The following is a 20836-nucleotide window of genomic DNA, read 5'->3' on the forward strand; positions in this document are numbered from 1 at the left end:
CCTGTGCCAAACAAAATGCTTTCACATGACATGCTGTGGCACACATGCCTAGGGTTGCCGACTGCGGCATACAGGAACGCGAACCTTTTATATGTCCCAGACCTTTTCTGTCGTCTTTATGCATGGATCTCCTTTTTGCCTTCTCCTGCTGCTCCAAAATCGAACAGTTTTTGGGGAACAGCTGCAGTAAATGTAGCAGTGAGACGGTAAAGGAAAGGAACATGTTTTCTGTAGTCAGTGTCTTCAGGAGTGCCATCACAAGCATTTGAAAATGAGGAACCTCAAAGCTATGCTATTTTTAAAGCAAGAGGCAAGGATTCTTTGTATAACTTTTATTGAACAAACTGTATAGTTGGAAGAGCTATTGGATAAAATTTCGGATATCAGATGCCCTTCCTCAGATCTCAGGCTTCTGACTCGAGGAAGGCCGCTGCTTAATGCCAACAGCTTGTTCAGATGATCTCCCAACTCTACAGCTGGTACAGTGAAAGATACCACAGAGATTTCTTGCCTCTCATGTACTCCCTGACCATCATGACTATAACAGCACTCCAACTCTGCTGCAGTGTTGGGTATTTGTGAAGGTAACACATTTCTGGTTCTTGATACCAGCAGAGAGAGGTGTACATGTGTTTTCACTTGAAAGCTGAAATCCTTGTTTGAGTGTCCTGGATCAGATTTACCATTTGAAAACAAGCTATTTAAAGTAAGCATCTTGGTCAAATTTCTAAGACTTTTTTCCCCCTTAGTCCTTACTCTTACTGCCAGATAAGTAGGGTTTTGAAAGCAAGACCTGGTAAAGGGAAAAAAAAAAATCAAATATAAACAACTGGCTACAATGATAGAAGAAACTGGTTATTTTGAATGTTCAGCAGCCATAACAAGTTTCTTACAAAGGCAGAACCTTTGATAATTCTGATAGCAGTATGAATTTTTCTTTAGTATACTGAAACCATGTTTTTGCTCTTTTCAGGGAAAAAGACCTGGATGCTAAATTTATTATTTCAATGGAAAAAAATAAAACGACAATCACAAATTTAAAAGTGAGTATATTCATTGGAGAAGGAAAAATTCTAAATAAGTTAACAGAATTTTGGTTTGATATCTTATCATCAGGGGTCTGGGTTTTCCATTTGCCGTGGAAAAACATGGATTTTCTCCTTTAAAGGAGAAAAATGTGGGAAACTGTGGGTTTACCCTTGCAGGCTGGCAGAGTTCCAGCTTGCCAGGGGCTGCTTAGGGCTGAGGGGAGCGGGAGGAGGGTGATCACAAGCAGGGAACACAATGTGCATGTGTGCGTATGCACACATGCATGTGGCTGGCAATACAGCTCCAGACAGGGTGGTGGAGAGCACCTCCCGCAGCTGCCTGCGGGTATGTCTAGTGTGGGGAGTGGCATATGTTACACATGGCAGCGTTGGGAAAGGCACAACCTGTGGGGAGATTGAGGCAGGCGCTCACACTGAGCCCCCACGGTGAGGGAGGGAATGTGGCAGGGTTGGCAGCTCGGGATGCGGGTGCTGCGCAGCCAGGGTGGTGCGCAGGGCCTGGGGCTAGGGATGGGAATGAATGGCCATGGAGCCAGGCTGGAGATCAGCTTGGAGCCATGGGGAGCTTGTTGGAGGGAGGTAGGGGGGTGGCAGGGAGTTCCCTGCTGCTGCATACCCTCATGGGAAGAGCTTGAGCACCAGAGTCATATGTCGGGAGGGTATGGGGGGGATGTGCCCCCCAGATTTCTGCGTCCACAGCAGGGCACAGGGCTGCAGCCTGGCTAGATCTGCACCAGGCAGGAGCTGCCTCCATGGTACACTTGGATGGGAGGACAGAATTGGGCAGGGAGACTCATTGCTGCTGCCACGAAGCCCCGCACCAGCTTTGCTAGGTGCTGCCAAGGTGAGGTGCCTCCTGCCTGCTGCTGGGCAGGCTTGTGCCCCACCTCCACTACAGCCTTACCATGGCAGTGCACCTATGGTGGGGATTGCAGTGGCAGCAGCAATGAGTCTCACCACCCTGCTCCACCCTTCCGCACTGGGTTCCTCCTGCTGGACTGTGGAAGCAACCCCTGCCTGGTGCAGGTCCAGCCAGGCTGCAGCAAACCTGGGAGGGCATATGCCCCCACAGTGTGTTGCCTATGGTCAGGTACTCCCCCTGGCCTCCCTACCCTAGCTCTACATATACTGGGGGCAAGGGGCAGCAAGTTGGGAGTGAAAGGCACCAGCAGGGGTAGGGGGTTGGTTTGGGAGTGGGAGGCACTGGTGGGATGGGGGCTATGGGTTTGGAGTGAGGGGTGCTGGTGGGGAATGGGGGGTTGTGGGAGTGAGGGGCAGTGGTAGGACTGAGGAGGGCTGTGGCTTGGGAGTGAGGGGCATCAGCATATCAAGGTTTCTCAGTGCCACAAAGCAGCAGGGTGGACAGCCGCAGCTGGATCCATGTCCTGGTGAGTGAAGGGGGCAGGGGGAGCTCTGATTTTTCTATGATAAAAAAAAAGAAAAATCAAATGCCAAAACATTTAGGCATTTAGAATGTATTTTATTATAATGATTGCTTTAAAATTGTAAATATATCAATAAAACACTGGGCGCCTGTACATGTGTGGGACACCTGCTCCAATGTGTTGTAATTGTAATGTGCCAGAGCAGATTCAATTAATCGAATTAATAAACTAATTGGAACGTTCCAGCAGCCTCCACACATATTCATCATCCTTGTATTTTAAAATGGTGTTGGGGGTACTTTAAGTAAAGCTCATTTGAGCTTTAGTTAAAGCATCCCTGCTGCTATTTTGAAGTGCAGGATGCTGAATGCATAAGATGCTGCAAGCATTTTAATTACAGCAACTCCTGGGAGCCATTCTAATTAAAGTGCCCCTCCCTACCCCAGAGCACGTTATAGATTAGATGCCCAGTGTGCTCAACTGATACCTATGTTTGCGGTTATAGTGACATTTCATTTTAATCGTGGGGGGAAAAAATACAGATTTGAGAGTTTTTAATCAAACAATTCTGTCTTTAATTTACTAGAGAATTTTGGATTTTTAATAGAGAAAACCAGGATTCCTGCTTATCCTATTTTGATGTCCGTTTGATACTGAGAGAAGCATTTGTTTTCTGGAGTGTTTACAGTGGTGAAATATGGATGCAGAAGAGCAAGATAGGGAAGCAGTTCGATATATAAATGGTCTGTGTAGAGTTGCACCAGTATATCGGTCCATATCATATTGGCACTGATAAAAGGAAAATTTACATTATTGGCAGTCGGCTTCTTTTGGCTGATGTGGCCAATAACATCGCCAATAAATGCTACTTGCATGTGCACAGCCGCAGTATGCACATGGCCAGGAGTTCAGCCTGACAAGTTGGAGAGCAGCATCCAGGTAGTAAGTCTGTTGGGGGAGGGGTATAGTAGGGACGCTTGAGGCCACTGCCACGAAGGAAGGAGTGTGGCTGAGGCAGAGGCAGATGCTGCACAGCCAGGATGGCATGGGGTGGGGTGGGGTGCAGGACGGAGCCATGGCTCGTTCGGGGGGTGAGGGGTAGGGAGGGGGGCAGCTCCCTGGCTCTGTGTGGGGGCTGTGCTTGGGGTGGGCAGCAGCAGTGCTGGGAGGGGTGTTAAGGAGGAGGTTACAGTGAATTTGGGGGTGGCTGCAGCCCCCCCCTCCCAGTGCCACCCCCTCCTGCCTGGGCCCAACCCCCACCCCTGCCAGGAAGAGGGTGGTGCAGCTTCTGACCCTGAGCGTGCAGCAGCAGCAGCCCACCCCCGCCCTGTGCACAAATCCAGGGGGCATGTACCCCCATGCCACCCCCAAGGTTGCGTACAGCGGCAGGAGTCACCTGCCCCTCTGGCGCCCCTGGACGAGCTGTGGCTCCATCCTGCACCCCACCCAACCCCAGCTGTGCAGCCCCTGCTTCAGCCCCACTCCCTCGCCATGGGGACCTTGATCTGCCCCCCATGCTCCTTCCCTCCCCTACCCCTTCTCCCCAAGAGATTTACCAGCTGGATACTGCTCTCCAAGATGCTGGCCTGCATATTGGCAAGCAGATCTGTATCGGCCGATGTCTGGTTAATAATCGGCCTTTGGTATCGGCCTAAAAAAAATCTTTATTGGTGCACTAGTTTCTAGTTCTCTGGAAGCTATTCCATAGGATCCATCTTGTAGGTGTTTTCAAGTTGTCTGGTTCTAGCCATTCACGTAGCTGAATCTTAAGAGTAGAAAATAAATTAATACTGTTTTAATGTAAAAGGAACCTTCGAAAACAGTTACAAAAATTTACTACATCAGGTGCAAAATCCACTCTCCTATTGTTTTCTATGATGATGCAATCACCCAGTTCAATTTCTCTCTCTTGGTAAAGGAAAACAGATCAGGTCAGGCAAGTAGAATGTTGACAGATTTGAGAACACTTAAAGAATAAGGGTATGTTTCTGTTCCAGAAGCTCCCAGTGACAATTGTAAAAAGGACTTTCAGCACATAACTATTTTTATACACAACACTTGTTGTAATTCTGGGTCTATGTCCCAGTTGTGTTTACCATCTTCTGCACTAATGTCCTGTTCCAGTGTAAATCATGCTGTCACATCAGCTATTCAGAGTGGAGAAATAGTATAGAAAGTGGACTGGGTAGGTTACTATTAGCTATATATGGAGTGGCTATATGAAGATTGTCTTTAATACACATTCCTTTTGAGATGGAAGATAAATGTATAACATTTAATAAATATGAAAGCATGTCTTAGGTTTGGTTTTGGTTTTTTTTGGTGAAAACTTGCTTTAAAATGCTACTTCAAGCATAATCTCTTGTTATCTTCACCAGTAGGCAAGTAAGAGTGATATATGTGATTTCGCAGCATGGCATGCAGTAGAGAAGCACAGCTGGAAAAAAATAAGAATTGAATGGTTTGGTTTGGAATTTGACATTATGCCAAATAACCTTGTTTTTTTAACTTGGGGAAATCAGCAAGTTAATGCGTCTTTCATCTGTTTCACAAAAAAAGCAGTTCTTTAAACTCTTACTATTTTTAAATAGTAAATGTTGTCACATAATCTGACATTCTGTTGCTGTTCTTTTTGGGTTTTATTGCACCTTTTTATTTGAGGCTGGCTTAGTATTTTATAAGCATTAAGCTGATCCGCCTGTGACACGTACATAATTATTAAAAAAAAATTACAGGTGATTAAACTGAGGCACAGATGCTAAATTATTTTCCCCAAGATCAAATGATGATACGGGTGGCAGAACTGTGAGAATAGCATCCATTATGACTGCACAATCCCCTGTTATCCCAGCTAGGTTATACTCCCTCCCTTGAGGGAAAATTGTTTAGGCTGAGACAGAGCCTATTACATATTGCTTATCTGCAGCATGTAAGACCATTTTAATTACATCTCGCCTTTCAAATACTATTTGGTTTATACACAGTGAAGTGTTTTTCATTGAGTAAATGCGTGGGGTAATCCCTTAAATTGTGTATATGAAATTCACATTTTAATAACTAATCATGCTTAAATATTATGTAGTAGCAACATAAAAATGAACAGTTCAAAGATAAAATCTAAAGAGCTTTATGTTTACACTATGTTAATATAGCATATGAAGGCCATATTTTCTGATATTAATAGCTAATTGTTTCATTATTAAATATTTGTTAGAATAACAGGGCAAGCAATTCAGGATTCTCTCACTGTATGTGCTTTTGTATTAAGTTTGTATTCTAATCAAATTATGGTACAAGTATCCTTTGCATTAATTACTTTATCATTTCATATCATACAAACACATTTTCTTGTTTTGGTAGATTCCGGAAGGTGTAACTGGAGACACAGGAAGGGAACGGACTAAAACATTTACCTATGACTTTTCCTATTTCTCAGCAGACAGTAAAAGCCCAAACTATACATCTCAAGAAATGGTAGGATTTCTAAACTTTAAGTATTGATATTTTTTTCTTTTGACTGAAAAGATTATATGAAATGTTTTTCCTCTTACAGTTCTACCTGTACAATTTGGAAATTCCCTAGATGTTTGAGAGTTGCACTGTAGCATAACTAACATTGTAAGTTCTATGTTTTCTTACAGGACCGACAAAAATGCTTTTCACCTGATTCTCTCTTCTGCTATATCTTGTGAGTTAGATTGGAAAAATCCAGAGCCATTTTTGTGAAGGCTACATTTGTCACTCGGTCCCTGGCAAATTGGGACCTGAGAAATTTTGTGCCCAAGCCCAAAAATTGTGCAGCCTGCTATGCCTGACATGCATGAAAAATTCTTTGGATGGCAACTATAATTGATGATGAATGGCAAACCTATCATCAGGGACCTGAATCTGCCCCCTTCCCAACCCTCATAATAAGATGAACAAGGGGACAGGGCTGCCCCTCCCTGATCCTGGGGATTGGCCATGGGACAACTGCATCCTGGACCAGGGGGCTGCCCTTTGCCTGACCCTAAAAGCAGTGTGGCTGCATGTTTCCAGCCTTGTCCTCTAGGCCACGTGAGGGGATGAAGAAAGACATTTAAAAGTGCTGGAGCCTGGGGAGACAATTGGCTCCCCTATATCTGACACACACATTTCTTGTCTTGTCTCCAACCCACATTAATCATGTGACAAATGTAGTGCCTGTTAGGGTCCCCATAGCTTTTTATTTAAAAACAAAAAAACATGGTTTCTTGAAGAGCAGATATCTATTTAATTTAGGTGGATGGAAACATTTTGCTTATCCAGGTGAGTCTTTCCCTCTCCTGCCCTGCCTCCCTCCCATGCAAACAAGGTTTAAGCATTTGAGATTTTGTTTGCAACAGTTTCCTAATACTCTTCTCCAGCAGGAATTTCTAGAGGTGCACTGATGCATTGGTCCATATTGGATTGGCACCAATAAAAGGAAAGTTGACATTATCAGCAATTGGCTTTTTTTGGCTGGTGTAGCTGATAATGTCACCAATAAATGCCACATGCATGTGTGCAGCCACAAGCATGTATGCAGCTAGGAATGCAGCTCAGCAGCTTGGAGACTGTAGGTGGCAAGGAGCATGGTGGGGGGTATGATTGAAGCCCTTACTTATGGTGAGGGAGGGAGTGGGGCTGAGGTAGGGACAGGCGCTTCCCAGCTGGGGTGGGGCAGGGCTCAGAGTAGAGCTGCAGGCGGCTCATGCAGGGGCTGTGGGTGGGAGGAGAGGGGTCGGCTCCCTGCTGCTGTGTGCACTGCTGTGCATGGGACGAGGGCCAGCTGCCTGCTGTGGGCTCAGGGCCAGGAGCTGTGCTGGTCTCTTCCTGGTGGTGGGCCTGGGCTGAAGCTGCACTCGGGGTGGGCGGGATGGGTGTCAGTGGCGTTGGGAGGTGGGTTTATGGGGTGGTTGCTGTAGCACCCCCTTCCAGCACCACCACTGCCTGCCCCAAATGCAGCCCTGGCTCAGCCCCCCTGCCAGGAACAGGCTGGCGCAGCCCCTGGTCCTAAGCCTACAGCAGGCAGCCCATCTTTGCCCCACGCACAAATCTGGGGGGCACATGCCCAGGGATGTGCTCACTGGCAGGGAGCTGCCCCTCCCTATACCCCCGGATAAGTCGTCTGTAGCTGCGCCCTGCCCCGACTGCTCAGTGCTTGCCACAGCCCCACTCCCTCCCTCACTGTGGAGGCCTCGATCTGCCGCTTCCAACCCCTTCCCTCCCCCATGCCCCTTCCCCCCCCCACAGACTTACCAGCTGGATGCTTCATTCCAAGCTGCCGGGATGCATGTCAGCTATTGGATTGGTGTTGGCTGGCATATGGCTGGTTAATAATTGGCCATCTGTATTGGCCAAAAAAATCTTAATCAGTGCACCCTAGGAATTTCCATTGGTAATTGAAAGGTCCTTTGGACTCTTTGAGTGTAACATTTGGGAATGTTGGCAGGCAGTAATTATGGTATGGGATTTAAAGCTTTAAAAAGAATATATAACTTTCCACAGTAAAAAAAAAAGGTGGGGGGGGCAGGGATTTGAAGCTGAGAATAAATTGTTTTATTGTAATAAAGGCTCTTTTTATTGGTAATTCTAACTTACATAGCTGTCTGATAGAGAATTTCCATCTATAGTTTCACCTGAACTATTTAATACAAAGAACTGGATTCTTTTTTAAAACTTCCATGCTCATTTTATAGACTAATGAACATGTACAAGTGCAATTTAATCTAAAGCTTGATTACTTATAAGCTCCTGAAACTTTTATTGTACAGTAGTTATCTCTGTTCTCCAGTTCTTAATTTTTTTCAGATGTTTTGTTTCTGTTCAAAAATATTATGTTACAGTTCAGGATAATGAGGGAAATTTGAGAAACAAATTAAGTGAACATAACCATAAAAATATAGGTGCCTTATTCTGGAAATCATCCCTGTTCAGATAGGGTATTTAAATCTAATTGTCTTCATTGATGCTCTAGCAAATGCTTTAAGTTAGGGGAGTGTTTTGCCAGAAATAGAATGGATTTAATGATGTATTTTGGGTCTTTTCCAAATTGAGGCCTGAGGTTTTGGCTCTGGTCTGGCAAACACAACATAGGTTTAAGAAATGTTTAAGTCCATTGGGATGAATGGAACTAGCTCATTTAGGTGCTTATTAGTGCTTTAGTCTGTGATTATGTGGTTACATGAGCAATGATAACTAATTATCTTGCTGTTCAATTTCTGCTCCTAAAATACCTAATTGTATGTGGAATAAAATCTTTTTACTGGTACACATTGGAGAAGATTTGCATAGAGATAATTACAATATCTTAAGGTTTTGATGATAAGTATTCATTAACTTTTATGTCTGTGCACCTTCTCCATTTCCTTTGTTTTTCTCTGCCCATCCTCACAAATTGATATATTTGATAGTGTAAATGCTTTATGAAATATGCCCTTGCCAAATGTTCTTGATTTTAATAGGTAAGCTGCTTATGTAGATTCAATAGTATTATTCCAGTACGCCTAAGAAATGTGTATGTGTACATACATTAATTCATGGATGGATGTGCACATATTCACACATGTGCATGTAATAATTTTACAGAAATAAAAAAAAATATTGAGTAGTGATACATTCTTGGATTCTGTGGTAGCTGGTTTTTTTTCACCAGAGCCATTACCTGCTGCTGTGTCTGACCTTCAGAATCTGGGTTTTTACCAGTATAATAACATATTGATTTTTTTTTTTTAAACCCTCCCTTGCAAAAGAAAATCTTTCAACATGAACTGAATGTGAAATGATGCATAAGCCCTGTCCTACACTAGGCTTCTTTGTAGTACCTAAAAAAATTGCAAACAAAGTTGCGATGTGAGTATAGAGTATCCTGGAACAATAAGTTTTAGAGGCGTGGAGTCTTCCATTTACAGCAATAATGTGTTAACTCAGAATTCTACATGTGGCATTTTATCCACAGTCTTTATTCAACTACTTCCATCTGATGTTGGTATCTCATAATCACGGCCTGCATCCCAGCATTTTTGGGCACCAAAACTCCCAACTCTTATCTGACCAGCTGCCAAAACCTCCCTCCACAATCTTGCATTTTGTTAATTAAAATGTGCGTAGCACATAGAAACTATATCAAATTAAGTTTCAAAATAAATAAGGTGGAGGCCAATTTCTTGCTTATATTATTCATTTTCATAGTTTGTTAATTGAAAACATTCATATTTTAGCTTTTATCAAACTACTGCAGAATTTCCAGTTTACTGCATCAGCATCATAAAAGCTGGGTATCTTCCTTTACAGTTTGGATTCATATTGCTGTGAAGCACAGTGGATCCTGCCTCCTAGCTACTTGTATTAGTAGCACATTTGGTTCATAGTTAGGCAGCTGAGTGATAAATGAAAAGGTGTCTAGTTTTATATGTCTTCTTAGTGCCCTCTTGTGGCCATAAATTGTGCTACACTGACTCAAACAGACCATGAGCTGCAATTTACCTGCAAATTTCTAACTAGATATTTCTGCAGCAAAATTGGAGGGAGTTTTTTGATCACGTATACTGGTCCTTAGAAATGACCAACAATTTAAGCTAAGTGGTGTATTTTGTTAAAGCTTACATTTTGAGGAATAGTCCAGAATGGTAACCTCCTATTCCTTGTGTCTAGATGTGATTGACCTTAACCTTGATTTTAATATTGTCAAGGGATGCGTAATTAGTATAATATTCAATATCTTCTTTCCTATAAACTTAACTAATAATTTAACATGAGAGATTTTTAAACAGGAATATACACAGTAAGAAGAACATATAGAGCAAAATGGTTGCTTTCTGCTCAGATTTTAATTGGGCTTGATTTGATTTGCAAAGGACAGAGCTACTGAAAGTCTCTCTTTGGTAGGAATTGGAAGGAAGACATTTTACCTTTTGCAGTAGCCAGGTTGTCTAGTGAAAAATAAAAGGTGGGAGAAAAATTAATAGAAAGAGTGTGAATAAAAGAATGAGGCAGGTTTGAACAAACCCACAGAGGGTTTCTGAAAAGGAATAGTTGTTAACTAGATTCTAAAATGAAAGATATGTCGGTGGAATAGTTTTGAGAGTAATGTACTTGCTCCTTTGTGAGAATGTGGGAAAATGGTTAGTGACAATTTGCATAAGCTAGAAAGCTGATATTCGAGGACCAGCCAAGGCTACAGGAAGCATTAAGTAGAGACGAGAATTTCAACAGGCATTGCAGAGATGGTGAGATGGAGCATAGCCTAGCACTCTTGAAGGATGGAAAAATAAAATTCAGGATGATATTGAGGTAGGGGGGGAGCAGGAGTTTAGTTAACCGAGGAAGTACTTGTCAAATAAAATAGCAGGGGGCGTGAATTATGTTTAAGATTATCTAAGAATAGCCCTTTGGTCTGAGCTATGTAATTAAAGAGGACTACAACAGAGCTACAGATTTTTTGTTAAGGTGCAGGTAGAGTTATGAAGGTGTCAAAAGAAGTTATAGTTAAGTATCATCAATGTTAATTTTTAATCCTAGCCAACATGTTTGTTATAATCATGATAATAGTTGATCCTCTGCTTCTCTTTTACTTGTATCAGATTCAGAGGACAGTGTTTTGGATACTCTTTTGCATTGCTATCAAACTTCAGGGCAAGAGGGTTTAGGATGAGCTAAATAGGACTGGTACCATAGCTGAAAGGAGCTGGGAACACCTGTATTTCTGTGCACATAATTCAGAGAATGGGATAGAGGAGGGACTGTCTGAGAGAAGGTCACTGACTACATAGAAAACCAATTTTTGTACTTCTAAACACACGGAAACTAAGACTGAATTCAAAGGTGCTGTTGGTGAGAGAGGAAAAAAAGACTACTTGCTTCATAGTCTTGGCGGAACAAAGCCATTAAATATGAAATGTGCTGACAGGATCAAGGAAGGATTTTCTTTTTAGGAAGTGAGTAGACACTTGCAGAGCAGAGTCCTTATAGTTGGAGAAGATACCAGAGTTAAGTAGATATTTACAATAGTAAGATAGAAAGATGGTCAATACAGCGTCTGAGATCAGATGAAAAAATTGAAGAGGGGGAAGTCTGACATAATTAAAAGTTTCTTTCCAATTGTGTATGTCAGCAAGTTATGCAGTTGACAGGACCAAAAGTGGGGAAAAAAGACTGTGGCACTACTGAAAGTTGAATGCACCACTAACATTTTGTATTACATTAGACTCCTTGATGCTTATTCATTTAGAGCAAATATCTTTGGTCAAAGGTGGTATGTGCTAATAGAGCCATGGTATTATATAATATTTACAATTATTAATTGAATGGAATAATATAATAAACGTATACCTGTTTCTTTTCTTCAAAACTGCATGATCCCCTTAAAAAGCCTTTTTTTCCTTTTAGGTTTTCAAAAATCTTGGCACAGATGTTCTCAGATCTGCTTTTGAAGGTTATAATGCCTGTATTTTTGCATATGGACAGACTGGATCTGGGAAGTCCTACACTATGATGGGAAACACAGTATGTTGTATTTTCAAACTTTTAGTTTTATTATGTAGCATTCCAAAAGGAATTCTATTATTCCATATCTGGTCTGCAAACTGCGGATTTTATTTTATGACTAACTTGTAAATAATAACCTGAGTTTTAGACATTTCCTTTTAATTTTTGTAGAAGAAATTTTAAATGGGAAGAAATGCATTTAAATGTTGTCCTATTATATCTAATAATAAACCCTCCTTTGTGCAGCACAGATCAGAACTCGGTTTTTAGTTCAGTGACCGATTTCAGGTGGCTAACTTGAAGTGACCCTAATATATATTTTTTTTATGATACTGGTACTGAGTCAGTGCTTTCTATAAAAGCCTATTTGTTCCTCCCTCATTCAGTGGGGTTAAGAAAAATAAAGATGGTTCCTTGATTCCTATTTGGACAAGAATTTCAGGTTGAGAATTGAAATAAGAATGAGGGTAGTGGGTTGAAGCTCTGACTCAGTCATTATGAAATATTATGCAGACCTTACTGTAAGGGCTAACATTCAGGTAAACTGTAGCTTTGGGCTCCTAACAGGGGAATGTCCAGTACCAGATTGTTGCCTCTATTGTATGAAATACTTGCTTAAAGAAAGAAGGAAGTGGCTGAGGAAGGTGGTGAAGGGAGCAGCCAAAGCCTGCTGATTGAGTACATCTAAGAGGTAGTCCTTGCAGCAATGCTCCCTTTTAACCCTGGTTAAATAAAAGCTGCCATCCTCTAGCAGAAGCCAGGGAGAAAATATTGCCACTTACCCTACTTTGGATAAATCTGTCTTTGAGCTATAGTGGGGCCAGCTAATTTGAACCTTCCTGAGCTGCTAAGAGCAAACTTGGCTTCATTTTTATACCTCTGGTACACACAGAATAAGCTTTATGTATAATGTTATGAGGAGTCTCCATTATGGTGAATTAACAGAGTGAAATGTAGAGGCCAGAAAAAAAATTATGACTTGGGTATCTAAAATGATGAAAATAGAGTGCTAAGGAACATGTAGAACATGTGAGACTTCCTGTAAATTTAGGGACTATTATGCACAAGAGATTGTGTAAAGGTGTAAGTGGCAATGTTACTTTTAACCCTGTTGAGAATAGTTTTGGTTGTGCATCATAAATGCTTTAATTTTGCTCTGAACATTTAGGTTATATAATCTACTTGCCTCCCAGAGTCTCAGGTCAGATGTTTTTAAATGACTGGCGCTTTTAGCTAGACAGCACTTAAAGAAAACGTGTGTTTAAAAGTACATTTTTTCATGTGTTTCCTTAAACATAAACTATTTGAGGGAGTTATCACTGCCTTTGGGTTTAAAGTGCTGTTAACAAATATGCAATGGCTGTCAACTTCATGAAGGTGCCCTAATTGCATTTGGAAGAACTTACAGAAAAGGTATGTCTCTACTGTGGCTGTAGAGTGCTCAGCCTCACTGCTGAGGAAATAAGTCTCAGTAAATTGCTCCCAATCTACATACATTAACTCCAGAAAGTGGGTAGTGAAGATACTGTCACTCTTGAGAGCACCAGAAAAATAGAACATGAGTGTATTTCTGGGGTCCTGGCACACATTACATTTATGGCATGATTAACACATTAATAGCACCAGAAGTAGTAACATTGCCATGCATTTGGCCAATTTATGGTGCTATGTAGTGGCAAACCAGCCACAGTGATATTCTGCATAAAATGTGGAACTTGGTCATACCTGGTTTGTATGGCACCATAAATGGAACATGTGACACATCCCCATCCTGATGCTGACAGACAGCTAATTGTCAGCATTGGCATCGGGACTGGGACAGCCCTAGTCCCGATACTGAAAATGGGCTGCTAAGTGCAAGGGTTGCAAGGTTCCTAGTAGGGGGAGCTGAGAACTTCCCTTAATCTCGTATTTTAAAGATAGGAGTTGGGGGGGCAAGGCAGACAACAAGCCCAGTCATGGAGAGCCCCTCACTAGGAATCTTTCAAGCACAATTGGTTTGCAAGGTTCCTGTTCAAATAAGGTGCAGTTCATATTGGTCCCTGATCCTGAAAATGGCATGTCCTGTGATATACAGCACTGCAGGAAGCATGATTGTTGGGATTGGGGATGAGATCCCAAACCATCATTATTTGAGCATCTCCCAGTGCTCTAGGGGTGTCCTGAGTTTGTCCTTACTACTACATTTTCAGCATTGTTATGTGTGTCGTGAGCAGGCAGAGCTTATTTTCTTGATGGTATGACTGAGCACTCAGCTGCCACAGTGTTAGTGGAAATCCCTTGATAAGAGGCTGATAATCTTCCAGTAAAATCGGGAAGTCAATGGTGAGTCCATAAATGACTGAGGAGGTCAATCTTAGATCTGCATGTTTAGTTCAGTTGCAGAAGAATATTTTTTGTCAGGAGGGAGTACATACAGGGCACAGCTCTCTCCCTTTATCTCTTTTGTCTGCCTCCATAGTGAGATGAGTTTGCTTGAAATGGCAATGCCTTGTTGTACATTGTGGCACCATTGGGGACAATTCAGTGATCAAGTTTCTCAGGTATTGATGTTAATATGACATTTCTTCAGATTGGCCTTCATGGTGTTTTGAATCTCTTCTTTTGCCCACTTCTAGAGTACTAACCATCAGTGAGTTGGGAATATAGGACCTATTTTGGGAACCGGTTTTCAGACATCCTTAAGACGTATCCTGTCCAATGGAGCTGGTGCCATGGCTTCAATACTGGTGGTGTTTGCTTGAGCCAGAATGCTGGCATTTGTTTTTCTGTCCTTCCAGTTGATACTGAGGGTTTTCCAAAGACAGTGCTGATGGCAATGTTCCAAAGTTCCCATGTGTTTCAATGTGCCATCCAAGTTTCACACCCTTTTCCAGTGTTGGGCTGACAATAGCCTGGTAACTGAGAAGATTGATCTGGATTATGATCACTGAAGATATGATTTTGGAGATGTCCAAAGGCAGCACTGGCAGATTTTATCCAGTACAGTATTGAATGTTGTTTTCTATGTTAACTTTTTGGGAAAGTGGCTACACCAGGAGGAGAAATGCTCAATATTCTCCAAGGATGATTCTTTAATTGTAATATGTGAACAAGCAGCTGGATGGTTTGGGGTGGGTCAGTAAAGAATCTTGGTTTTCATGAAGCTGACAACAAGTCCAAGCATTTCATGTGCTTCACAGAAACAACCAAGAGTGACCTGGAGTTCTTCAGTTGAGTGGGCTCACAGAAGAGAGACATTCATGTATTGAAGATCAGTAATGGAGGTGTTGGTTATATTGGATCTGGAATGTAACCAGTTAATTCTAAAGATATGTCCATGTGATTGGATGCTGATTCCAGGTGGAAGTCTTGAGCAATAAGATGCAGAAGAGCTGTCATACAGACGGAAATGAATGTTCGTGCAATCGCACATTCTTTCTTGACACCAGTTCTAATAGTGGAAGGATCCATTTCAAGCCATTCCTTAGATGCTTTCTGTCATGTCATCATGGAGTCTGATGTGATGGTAACACATTTTCTTGAACATACAGATCTCATCAGGATCCTCTACAGGACCTCTCTTTTGATTGAATCAAAAGCTTTAGTTAGGTCAGTGAAGGCTGTATAAAGATCTTGGTGTTGCTTGCAGCCCTTCTGCAGCAAATCATGTTTTCTGTACCTCTTAGTGTCCTGAAACCACATTGGGACTTGGATGAAAGCTCCTCAATGACGAAAGTGAGTGTATTAAGGAGAATACAGGCAAGGACTTCCACAGCTATGGACAAAAGTGCAATACCATAGTAATAGCTGCAATCTGATAGGTCTCCTTTCTTGAATATGGTAATGATTTTGGCATCTCTCAAGTCACTGGGAATCTGTTCTTCATAATAACAGTGTATTAGGTGGGAGCTTTTTTCCACTTTGCTTATAAATTTCAGCTGGTATTCCATCAGGACCGCTGTGCTTTGTTGTTTTTTATCTGCTTGATGGCTTTCAAGGCCTCTTGATAAGCTGGTGCAACATAATCCATAATGGGGTGCCGTGGAATGGTCTCAGTGTTATTGTCTTCAACATTAGAATCTCAGTTCAGGAGCTCTCAAAAGTGCTTCTTCCACTGTGTGTTGGTGGTTGAGCAGTCTTGAAAGCATGTTGTTCTGTCCTTGGACCTCAGAGGAGTGGTGTCTTGTTTATTTGGACCACAGATAGCTTTGATTGTACTGAGCAAACTGGTCCTGGCTATGGGTAAACTTGAATCTCTTTTTGGCTTTTCCTCCCACCACTTATTCTTTGGCTCTCAAATTTTCCTCTGCATCTCAGTTTAGGTGGCAACAAATGTCTTGCTTCTGTTTGGAGTTGATGTCATTGTGCCAAGCTTTGAAGGCTGTCCCTTTTCTGTCGAAGCTTGTATTTCTCTGTCATTCTCATTGAACCATTCCTGATGTTTCTTTGTGGACAAGCCTTGAGGTTCTTTGCATGCATTGTGGATGCGTTTCTTGAGGCTCTTCCACTGATAAGTGGTGTTGAGATCATTAGGGAGGTGGGAAAGTTTCTCATTGAAGCTCTGCAGAAGATGATTGCTTTTACCAGGGTCTTTCAAGCAACTGATAATTGAACCTCTTCCTTGGTTGCTTCTTTCATTTTCATAATATTTGTTCTTGGATTGCTATTAGTTTAGAAACTGTGCCCTTGATCTTGCCACCATGGGTGACTGTACCAGGAGTACAAGACTCCAGTACAAGACACACAAAACTCTCTACCACATCAAAATGATTATTCCCTTCTATTTAGCACTGATAAGGCCATATATGGAGTAATGTGTCCAGTTTTAGGCCCCCCGCTACAAAAAGGATACGGACAAATGGGAGACAGTTCAGCAGAGGGCAAAAAAATGGTTAGCGGGATGGGGCACATGACTTCTGAGGAGAGGCTGAGGGACCTGGGCTTATTTAGTCTGGAGAAGAGAAGACTGAGAGGAGATTGAATAGCAGCTTTCAACTATCTCAAGGGGGGTTGAAAGAGGATGGAGCTAGACTGTTCTCATTGGTGGCAGATGACAGAGCAAGGAGCAGCAGTTTCAAATTGCAGCAAGGGAAGTTTAGGTTAGATATTAAGATACATTTTCTCACTAGGAGGGTAGTAAAACACTGGAACAGGTTACCCAGAGAAGTTGTGAAATCTTCATTCTTGGAGGTTTTTAAGACCCAGCTAGACAAAGCCTTAGGTGGGATGATCTAGTTGAGGATTGTCCTGCTTTGAGCAGAGGGATGAACTAGATGACCTCCTGAGGTCCTGTCCATCCCTAATTTTCTATGATTCTAAGGTTGTGATCCATGGGAGGAGCCACAGTGCAGAATTACAATAGTCTGTTTAATTTGCAAAATTAAAAGCTGTGGATTAAAGACTGCGGTAATGTGTTACTGTAATTGCTTGTAGGTTGCCTGCTGGTTTAGACTTCTGTGTAAATGGTTAGTTAATTTTAATAAGAAATATATCTATATGACTGACAGGAAAACATAAGAAAATAAATTTATGGCTACCTGATGCATACATTTTCATTCTTCCTTGATTTTATACTTATTTTAAATGTAGTAGAGCTGTCTGTGTTTCTGCTTGCCTAGCATTTCTTGCTTTAAGACCCTGTTTTAGTTGCTTATAACTATATTAAATCTAAATTAGATGGGCTGGTTCTTTCCATATTCATCATTTGCTTCAGGCTAAACTTCTCTTGAAAGATTTACTTAAAGCCGCTTACTATTTGCTAAGAAAGAGACAACACTTTTAAGTCATGTTTAAAAACAAGATGGAAAGAAGTTTTGGAGTGGGAGTTAGGCATTTGGCAGGGCATGGCAGCCTTTCTGTTAGCTAGATATGACTCAGTTTTAAGTCTGTAAAAAATCTCTGAGAAAGGAAAAGAGGCATGGCTCCCTGACTGAAATACAGAGGGATGAGGAGGTGGGCTAAAGAGAGGAGGGACTAGATTGCATCAAGGAGAGAGGTCACTCTGGAATGGGCAGGATGGAAAGGCCATGACTGCAAGTACAGGGAGAAAATTCAGACAGTGGAAATTTGAGAGTGGGAGGTGGGCAGCAAAGACAAATTATATGGGTACCTAGTAATGTACCTGAGGAGGGATATCTGGGGCAGCAGCCCTGGGGTATCACATTTTTAAAATGCATCACACGTAAAAAATAATTGCAGCTGGCCGGGCCAGTGCTGATGGCACAGCAGGCGGTGGTGCCTAGTGGGCTGAAGCTACTTTGTTTGTGGTGTTACCCTGCTATACTTCTGGGGGAACTAGACAGGGGGAGTGGGTTGGGTCTAGCTGAGGAAGGAAGGAAGAATAAGGAGGCCTGAGAAGAATTGAAGCTGGCTGAGAGTGGGAAGAGATTGGTGGGAGGACAGTCTGGCATGAGTAGGTGGCATCTTAGAAGAGGCAGGACTAGCATAGGATAGACTGGAAAGGAAGTAGGCAGAAAGCATCAGGTTTGAAAAGAAAAGGAGAACAAAAGGGCTGTGTCATGTGCCTGGTATCTCAGCGGTCTTCTGTTGTGACACCCTCTGGCAGGGTATGTCTCATACCCCTTTAGTAGCTGTTCTATATAAAAGATGATGGGTTCCTCTGTTAGTTCAAGCGGCAGAGGTCTGTGCAGTGGATATGAAGGTTACCACTATGTTGATGAGTCACGTGGGTTATAGCATGATTCCCTGTGATGGAGTTTCCTTGCTTTTTAAAATTCAAGGAAACTGCACACACACAACTATTGAAAACAAGTTGGAAACTCAAGCACTCAGAAGTAAAGACATCAAAATTATGGTTGTTTTAGGTTGTCCCCCTTGTAGATATGTCTTAAGTATGGTGTTACATACTCTTACCTACAAAACTCCAGCCTCACGTAGTGTACAGAAAAAACCACATTTCAGGGATGACTAAGGATTATGTAGAGAAGAGGGCCATTATCTGGAGGGCTTGAACCTCTTACTGCAAACAATGGATGGCGTGTAGTGAATGGGTGGCGTTATAGATGAGCAATGGACTCATGGTTAAGATGGGTGAATGATGCTTTGGAAAAACTGTTTTTATTTGTTGGGTTGCATTTTTGCTTCAAATGGTTGGAATGTGTGTGGGCAGGAAGGCTATAAAGTATAGGCAAAACCATCGAGTTAGTGCTAGGATTCAAATTGCAACATTGTTAATTTCTAATTTGTTTTTCAAGTGAAATAGAATAAGAATACAGCTATTAAAAATTCGCTTGTTGTATATCGAGTTCTCTGACTCTGGATATTGTCACTTGCATCTTATGATTTGGGGAGTTTGTTTCTTTTAAAATACGCAGTATGTTTAAGTATATGTGCATATAAAAATTATGTTGCAGGGAGATGTTGGTTTAATACCTCGAATTTGTGAAGGATTATTCAATAGAATAAATGAAAAGACAAGATGGAATGAGGCGTCCTTTCGAACAGAAGTCAGGTAGGTCTTGTGGTTGTTATGTCAATTGCTGATTAACAAAGCCATTTTTATTACAAACCTCTATTTTCGCTTTTTAGTATCTCTCGGAAAAATGTGTTTTGTTTTAATGCATCTTTTTATGTTTATCCCCAAAACAGATTTTTGTTGAATGCGGTCATCAAATGTGTGCAGTAGTTCTCTATTCCCCTATTGCATCTGCTGCTATTTATGATGTGAAAATAATTTTCTGTTAAAAAGCATCTTTGTCCCAATTGCCTTTTCCCAGCCAATGTCCTGCTCTTTCACATGTTCACTCGCATCCTCACTCTTATTTTTCTGCCTCTTTTCTTCTCACAGGTCTAGCATATTTTAATCTTTATTATGTTAAAAATAAATAAATAGCCAGTCTTAACCTGATTTGCTTTTTTAGTGCCCCTCTATCTCCCTTCTGTTAGTTCATTACAAACTTATTCTGCCAGTAATTTTTGCTTTTAAAATGTGTATAATTTGATACTTTTCTGAATTCCAATTTTTTTTTCAGTTATTTGGAAATCTATAATGAACGTGTGAGAGATCTTCTTAGGCGGAAGTCTTCAAAAACATATAATTTAAGAATACGAGAACATCCAAAAGAAGGGCCTTATGTTGAGGGTAAAAAACGAAGTCCTTTGAACTTCCGTGATACTTTCAGTTTCTATGTTTAATTATATAACCTTTTCTTATTTTTAAGTTGTAAATAGATGTGAAAATGAAGAATAACATGGATCATCATCCTAAGACCATAATGGGGAATGGGGTTTATTTTATTCTGAACCCTTTTAAAGTATAGGTTTCCCTTGCTTTATGCTGTTCCTGGAAAACGGCGCATAACTCGAATTCGCATAAAGGGAACCCACTTTACAATGCAACAAATAGGGATACATTCCAAGACCTCAACTGTATTGACTCGCAGACCCATTTCTACCACTTTTACAAGACAATTTTGCTACTCACCAACAGCAGTCGGTGCACACAAGCACAGGGTGGTAGTGAATGTTTAGTTGGTGTGAAGAGAGGGTGGTGAAGGATCTTCAGTTGCAGACTTTGCATCACTGGTAGGAGGTACAGAACCAGAGAGAGGGATAAGAGATAAGTTAGTGGGATGTTTAGAAGCCATAATTAGGATGGCAACTACAGAAACGCGTTGCAGGCAAGGAGTGAGGAGCACAGATCCACACGGGAGAGTATATTTTGGTGCGTGTCACTTCCACAGTGCCGCAGACAAAGCAGCTGACCGCGGGCTTCCACCACACTGATCCCATAAGAGTGAATTTACCTTGCATATAACAAATTTTTGGCATAAAAGAGGTCATCACATAAAAGCGAATTCACACATACAGAGCCTGCATAAAGTGAGGGAAACCTGTAAAGCAGTATTTTGCAGTAGGAAATCTATGCCATAGGAAATCTGTGATTTCAAATCAATATTGGATCTAATTTAGAAA

General features: G+C 41.6%; 1 protein-coding gene across 10 annotated transcripts in view; it reads left to right on the forward strand.

Annotated features, from left to right (window-relative positions):
* KIF16B (kinesin family member 16B) overlaps positions 1-20836 on the forward strand; it is a 263016-nt gene that overhangs the window by 32987 nt on the left and 209193 nt on the right. For all 10 annotated transcript variants that reach the window (XM_019500765.2, XM_019500764.2, XM_014595029.3 and 7 more), the window contains exons 2-6: positions 974-1043; positions 5795-5908; positions 11822-11938; positions 19276-19373; positions 19894-20003. In XM_019500765.2, coding sequence (XP_019356310.2) covers positions 974-1043; positions 5795-5908; positions 11822-11938; positions 19276-19373; positions 19894-20003 — 509 coding nt within the window. The remainder of the gene's footprint in view (positions 1-973; positions 1044-5794; positions 5909-11821; positions 11939-19275; positions 19374-19893; positions 20004-20836) is intronic.

The sequence above is a fragment of the Alligator mississippiensis genome, chromosome 1 (assembly GCF_030867095.1).
Source record: "Alligator mississippiensis isolate rAllMis1 chromosome 1, rAllMis1, whole genome shotgun sequence".
In the NCBI taxonomy this organism is placed as follows: Eukaryota; Metazoa; Chordata; order Crocodylia; family Alligatoridae; genus Alligator; species Alligator mississippiensis.